General features: G+C 40.9%; 1 protein-coding gene across 1 annotated transcript; it reads left to right on the top strand.

Annotated features, from left to right (window-relative positions):
- Nucleotides 1–4,430: 4,430 nt before the first annotated feature.
- rnf26 (ring finger protein 26) lies at nucleotides 4,431–7,058 on the top strand. Its single transcript, XM_042486774.1, has one exon. It carries the CDS (start codon nucleotides 4,905–4,907, stop codon nucleotides 6,246–6,248), a length of 1,344 nt encoding a protein of 447 aa, XP_042342708.1. The 5' UTR covers nucleotides 4,431–4,904; the 3' UTR covers nucleotides 6,249–7,058.
- Nucleotides 7,059–7,669: the final 611 nt, after the last annotated feature.

Here is a 7,669-nt window from a genome sequence, read left to right as displayed (position 1 = left end):
TTGGCAAATAAGCTAGTTAGGTCAATGTTTTTTTACAATTGTGATTGTAAAATTGTGACATCTGCTCACCACCACACAACCCACACCTCCCCACCCCCCACCCTTGTTTTTGGACAGATGCAAAATAATGAGTCATGAAGCAGGAAGCTGCTACTACAGCCTGCAGACTCTTGAACATCCTGCAGATGCACAGACAAGGTCCTGAGAAGACAACTCAAAGAACGGGAATGTCCCATTGAGTGACCTCGGCAGTCTTACTCATCCCATTCATATATCTCTGAGTCACATCAGTAAATCTGAAATGAGTCTTTTATCCTGCTTCTCATTTCCTCACCTTTTTTGTCAGTCGTCTATCACCCCCTCTCTCGCCCGCTCACTGTGTAGTGGAGGCAGCGGGTTTGAGGCGGAGGGTTTCTGAGGAATTTAGGGTCCTGCTCCGGGTCTCGAACCAGTCTGCACTCTAGTGATTTCTACTGTTTAGAGTTTGTGTTTTCCCAGAGAAGCTACTGGTCTGCCCGCCTACCCCGTCATCTTTCTAAAACACACACGTGCGTGCACACACACACACACACACACACACACACACACAGATGTACTCTGAATGTAAATTTATGTGAGTCCGATATACTGGCTAGCAGCCAAAAGCATCACTGAATCAGATGATCTGAACTCCCAAAATGAACCGCAAAGTCTGGGAACAAAACACAAAGCCCAAAGTCATGGCCACGATGACAACTTATCAAGATCGTGGGGAGACGAGTCTCTGCAAAATAGTTAGGTCATAATGGACAGTGGGCAAACTGTTTTGTGTGTGGTAGAGTTTGACAAACCATTTAAAAACATCTTGTTCTATTAATTATTATTCTATTACGACAGGTAAAAACACTGAAGAAAACAGTTTCACTGCATCAAAACCTGCTGGTATGTACTAACCTATTTATTTTCTTTGATAACAAATACCTGCTCACTTTTTTATGGATCCAGACATTGAGGAGGGTTTTAACAGGAGCCAAATTACCCACAGAGGTCTCCTTTATAAAATAAGGTGATTTAAACCAGTGAAAATAATGTGCTAATGCTAGCGTGTGCTCGTTTTCTTTTTGTCTGATTACCAGGTGATTAAAACTGGTAAAACCAGGAAGAAAAAAAACAGTTTCACTGTTTCACGTATTTTTTTCTGTATTTCTTCATCGGGACTAGTAACTTCCAGGAGTCTGGCAAACACGCCAAAATGTCATTAAAATTTATTGTTCTATTTAACATAACCCAGGTGTTTGCAGAAGATCAGGCATCTGGTTTTGAGTCAATCTTTTAAAAATCAGATAAATGACCTTTATGATCACAAACCAGTTGTTCTCTAAAACAAAAAGAGAGTTTGAAACATTGCAGGTGGTCCTTGCTATTCTATTTTTTTATTACTTCATAGAAAATATTTAACTCCACATTAGAGCTACTCAATACAAATGGCTGTGAGGCTACACTCCTTATTTGATTTCCCATGTGGCCGACACTGAGCAGTTAAGAGTTGTTTATTGGGGCGTGGACTAGCAGACAAAGAGGTGGAATGGCGGGTCAGTTGCTCACATTTCTTTAAAAGGTGGAAATGACCCAGCGGGTGAGACGCCCAATTGCTGTAAATCAGTCACGGGCCCTCGGCTCCTTGTAGGAAACACGTCAAGAGGCCGGTTGTCTTGCTGTCTGTGTTTCATCCTGTGCCATCTTCTCTTGTTTCCCATGTAGGAGTTTTTTCCCGCCCTTTATTTTTGAGATCCTTTAACTTATTCAGTAAACATTTTTAAAGAGACAATTTCCAGGTCGAAGGGAAAGATACATTTCAAGGCTTGTGATTAATTGACAGCAGATGTCTTTGTCTCAGCAGGAGTGGAGCTCTCAGATTGCTGGGTTTGCTACTTCTACTGACTAAGTGAATGTAAATGCAACATCAAGGCTGCTGAGAAATCTGGAGAATGCATGCTTTTTAGGCAGCTGTGAATGTTTTGTGCAAAAACAGTTAAAAGTAACAAGTTATCTTTGTTCTGCTAAATAGCCTCCATCATCTTTGCGAGAGGCGGATGTCAATGAATTCGGATACCTCTAAACTGATCTCTCCTGAGTCTAATACAGAAACTCTTGAGCAGACACATAGTTGTGCATTCAAGACACTCAAAGGGAGTTGCAGGAGGTTTCAGTTGAAAGCAAGCCTTTTGTAACCTCTCGTTATTAGGAGGAAGGATTTGGTTGACCAGAACACAAACAAAGGAAGCTGACGACTCTTCTGCTAAAGCATCACAGGGAAGGTTATACCATAAAAGGAGCAGGTCTAGAAGCTCTCTGCCAGAGACAAAGTAGTGCACAAGACCTTTTATAGCTTCTTGCACTGCTCCTATGTATCCCTGTTGTATCATTAAATGCTTAAACAAATGCTGTTTGTCAAGTGTCCAAAGGTTCGGGACAGGATTTCCCATGATCGTATCAGACGGAGTTTCCCTTCGCCAGTGTTGAGCAGCTCAGATGGGGAGGATGAGGCACAAGGCAAGGAAGGAAATACTGTTGATATTGTTCAGGATTGCAGAGCTTTTTGTGTTTCTTTGTCACTAAAGTGGCTGAGGTAATGGGAGAGTATGGCTCAACAAGTGACAGTGTTAATGTACATGGAACGAGTTTGGGAAATTGGAAAACTACGGCATTAACGATCACAATCATGAAAACTTACTGCAATCACTTTCACATCTCTCTCTCTCTCTTACACACACACACACACACACACTCACAAACACAGAGTGATAGATGGAGAGAAAGAGTTTAATAGAAGTTTTTCCTTATTTTGAATTCACTTTTGGGGGGAGCAAAAATTTGTATATAAGATCCAAAAAAAACAAAGACGTAAAGAGTGAGCTTATATGAACCCAACATAACTTAAAGGGTCTATTCTAATCTTTCTTTAGCAACATCTAGTGGCTGACAATGCAAATTGCAGCCAACCGAAACTTATGCTGTTTTCCAAGCATGTGGGAGAACTACTGTGGCTGGCACAAAAATGCATATGGCCCTCTCTAGAGCCAGTGTTTAGTTTGTCCATTCTGGGCTTTTGTAGAAACATCATGACTGCCTCCGCAGAAGACAGCCCGCTCCATATTCAGATATAAACGGCTCATTTTGAGTTAACGACAACACAGCCATTTTTATATTACAGTGATTATACAATACAGAAACATATTTTATATATGTTTTATTGTATTCCATTTCTACCAATATACCCTCTACATCCTACACATGGACCTTAAACAGTTCAGCCCTTTTTATGATCATAATCATTTATGATCATAATAATTCTTTACTCAGAAAAACAAGTCACTGACAACAACAAAGACCAGGGGGTCTTTTAAACCTTGTTTGAGTTGTTTTAATATCTTTCTTATTAAAACTAAAGAGGGGACTGTGTAAATACAGCCTACTATTTAATTGCATTAATGAGTAATATTAGGGTCATTCTTCAACTATAGCCCATATTGGTCTGTAAACTGTAAAATCTAACAAATAATTAGAAAAACATATTAAATGACAATCAACATTTCTTGATTTAACAAAAATTGACCTTGATTTTTTTCCTGTTATTTCCTCCATGGAACTAATTGCCCTCCAGCCATTTCCTCTCCTGTCACATGACTTTTGCTGTTTTGTCACCAAGAATACAAATTAAAAAAACCTCCCTGAATTTACATCTTGTACTGTATGGCGATAATAACAATAACACCAAGGAACAGTTCCTTAAAACATATGATATATTTCAATATTTTATTTATGTGTCATTTGTATCTGAAGTTAATATTAGATGAATATCAAATTCAAAATTGAGCAGGGATAAACATCCAAAATCTGTCTCCGGGACAAATATACAGCAAAAGTACACATAACATGTCACTATTAAAAATCAGGACTGGTGTATCAAGTCATTCTTGTATGTTCCTTTTTGGTGTCAATAAAATTCAGAGTAAGAAATGTGTTTTTGTTGTTTGTTTGTTTTTTCTGTATTTCTGACAGTGACACAAAAAACTAAAATAAATTAAGGATTTGAATTGGTACATTTTGATTGAAATATGGTATTTTGCCAGCAAATTGATTAAAATAATAGGCTTCGATATATTTCTGCTCTTTCATAAAAACTGAAGAAACTGAAAAGGCGATTTATTTATGATAGATTTCTATAATTGTAATTTTAGAAGTTAATGTAATGGTTTTTTAAATATATATAGCCGATTATAGAAAATATTGTATATTTTGTTATATACATGATTTTATTCTTCATTTACATTTTATTTCATGTTTATAATTTATAAAACATTCTTCAACAGTTCTGTGACGTTGGGGCACTCTCACCGGAAGGAAGTGGAGAAGTCAGCTGCCGTGACCAAAACAAATATGGCGGCTACTGTAACGATTGTAAACACGTCGAAGATATTTGTGTGATCATTTTTCCGTCTCTCTTGATTTAGCCTACCACTTTTACAGATTATGTATTTCCCAAAGTGACCGTTTAACGTAAGTAAACTGCTCCGGGACCAGGTTTTTGAACGGAGAGCCAAAACGAAACCTGGAAAATAAACGGAAGTGTCTTCCTCTCGTTTGAAACTAAACATCCGCCGCTGCAGCGCGTGTGTTTATTATGTTAGCTCGTCGTTTCAGCTGAATACGAAGGGAAATATGAAAAGCGATTTTATCGACGTTTTGTCGGAACGGGGAGTTGTTTACTGTTACGCCTGGCACAAAGGACAAAGTGACGGTCTGAACACGATGAAACGGTCGCTAACGTCTCAGTACAGACTTGCCGTGAACAAATAAACAAGACATGGACTTTGCTGTGGAGACAACCTGAGAGGTAAACAAAGAGTGAAGGACACATTACCATGGGTCTGGTGAACTTTGTCATCTCCACTGTGGGAAAATGCCTGGACGCCGTGTGCTTACTGCTGGACCTGAATTTCCTCATCGTCCACACCGTAGTGCGGACCATCCTGGCGGTTATCACCTTTATAACCAGCCTGCCCACCCTCCTCCTCTACTCACTGGTGCAGCTGGGAAACTTAACCTTGTTCTGCTTGATGTCCATGGCAGAGGCGACGTCAAACGCAGCCCAAGGTACCGTCACCATGTTGGGGAGCCTGGTGCTGGCTCTGGAGGGGCTGCTGGAGAGTCTGAAGATGGTGGGGTACCTGTCCATGCACGTCCTGCTCCGTGGGAAGGAGCACCTGTGTCGAGGTCTGCTGTCGCTGCTGGAGGGCTGTAGCATCGCCGTAAGCCTGGTGGTCTATTTCACCAACACCGTAGTCAACTTTGCACTCATTGCCACCCAGAACATGTACTCTGAGGTGGTCAGTTTGTGGCAGACGGTCTCCAGCCCGCTGCAGAAAGTGCTGGAGTTCACGCTGACCTCCTTCACTTTTCTTTACAGCACCCTGGCTGGGACATCGGCTTTCCTGTGGTCACCCTGTAAGCTGATTTTGGACTTCCTGGTGTCGCTGGTTCATATGTTTATCAGCATTTTTATACTGAACATCTACGGTCTCTTGCTCACTGTTACTATTGCGCTAGCTACCACTGCCTACCTGAATCCAGAGCTTACCCGACAGGCTGCTGTGCAAATTGTGGATTACATCAACTCCTTTCCTGCCTTGCACAGACTTTATCTAGCTCTCCACCGCTTCGCTTCAGCCTTGCAGAGCTCCCCACATGTCATACGCGGTGCCATGCAGCACCTGCAAAGAGTACTCCGTCACCTCTACCTGCTGGAGAGAGGACTCTGGCAGCAGCTGACTCGACTCAGCAGCCAGCTAAGTGTGGCTCTGAGGACACAGCTCAACAGGGACAACAGAGTACGCGGCGATGGCGACCCCGGAGAGGAGAGGCGGGACCCACCAGATGGAAGAGCGGGAGATGGAGTCCACCAGGAGCTGCTGGATTTAGTTTTCCCCTCCTCAAGCACAGACAGACCACTAAAGAAGCAGTTGTCTTCAGGCAAAGACAGTAAACCCCTACCTGCAGAGAATCTGCTGAACCTACTGAAGGAGCAGGAGGAGAGGAAGAAGTGTGTGATCTGTCAGGACTGTACCAAGACGGTGGTGCTGCTGCCGTGCAGGCACCTCTGCTTGTGTAGAGACTGTACGAACATCCTGTTGAGGCAGCCCATATACCAACAGAACTGCCCGCTCTGTCGGCACATGATCCTCAACACGATGGACGTGTATCTATGAGGGAGCAACAGAGTGGATCTGTGGCTTTTGACGAGCCTGTCAGTATCCACGCTTTAAGTTTTACCACCACTGAAATTATTCACGACTTGTGTTTTTACTAGCTTGTGTTAAGAGATAAGTCTGATAATATTCTACATTTTCATGCTGTCAACAAATCCCGCAACAAGACCAAAACTACAAAACTAATTTTAGTCGTACTGCTCATCTACCCTGTCAGTGGCCTGTTGATTTTCACAGTGACAGTGTAAATCTTTAAAAACAGGTCACAAATGTTGAACGAACAAACTAAACTTATCTCTGAGGTCAATTCACTTTGGGCTCTGGATTTAGTAGGATTTGGAGAATTTATTGATAATCAAAAATAGAGAATATCATCAGATTTGTAAAGCTTGTTTTCAGATTGGTTTGCTTTTTGACAACAATTTAGTAAAGAAATGCTAAAGAAAACATATTGTGTCCCAAGTCCATACAGCATACTAACTGTATAACGGCGTTCCTGCAGAACCTGAAAAGGCATCGAATTCATTCATCTAAAAATGGCTTAAATTAATCTTTCAAAGTCTAAAACATGAACAATAGGATTTTATGAATCTTTCTTTCTCAACAACATTATGTTATTTACCTTTTGTTAAATAATTCAATAAATTCCTCCTCTTAAAGTTATCATGATGGGAATCCGAGCAGCGGAATCTCACATGCAGGGAGAGAAACACAGAATCACCAAGACAACTGGCCAGAAATACCAGATATTTCCCACTGCTGAAGGTAAACCAAATAGATAATTTTACGATAATATAATATGTTCATTATCTTCCATGTGTTCCAGTTTTTTTCTATTTCAACATTTGACATAATTTAAAATTTTCACTAGACAATAAAACTTCATGTTTTATGTTACAATAAACATTTGCCAAAATAATATTATCCATCTTCGGTTTTGGTCATCCTAAAATTAGTCTTAAACCTCATTCCAAGTGGCAAAAAAAAGTCTTAAATCTAACTTGCCTTAAGCTTCAGGAACCCTGGTATACTGTTTCTGCAGTTAGTAGACAAACTTAACTGTTTTAACACTAAAATGTCATCACCAAATAATCATGGTTTCACTACCATTCGCATTTTTGTCAGCTTTCAACAGCTCCTGCAGCTCTCTGTGCAAATTGCATTGTGGGAGAATAGCGTCCATCAAGAGTGCAGCACACTCAGAAAGCAGGAGTGTTTTTTTTGTATGCATATTTGACTTTATTTTGTCATGTGTGAGTAGTATGGATTTGGGACACAGCTGCAGTGTGTTTTGGCACTAAGATGCACCTGTCTAGAATATTCCAGTATTGCCACGTTGAGTCTCAGGTCTTGTAGCCATGGCAACCTGCCAGTGCCCTCCCTGATGCCAAAATGTTGACCACCGCTCATGTCTTAAAATG

Source organism: Plectropomus leopardus, chromosome 5 (assembly GCF_008729295.1).
Source record: "Plectropomus leopardus isolate mb chromosome 5, YSFRI_Pleo_2.0, whole genome shotgun sequence".
Lineage (NCBI taxonomy): Eukaryota > Metazoa > Chordata > Actinopteri > Perciformes > Serranidae > Plectropomus > Plectropomus leopardus.
Note: the sequence above shows the minus strand (reverse complement) of the source record. Positions and strands in the feature narration are given on the sequence as shown.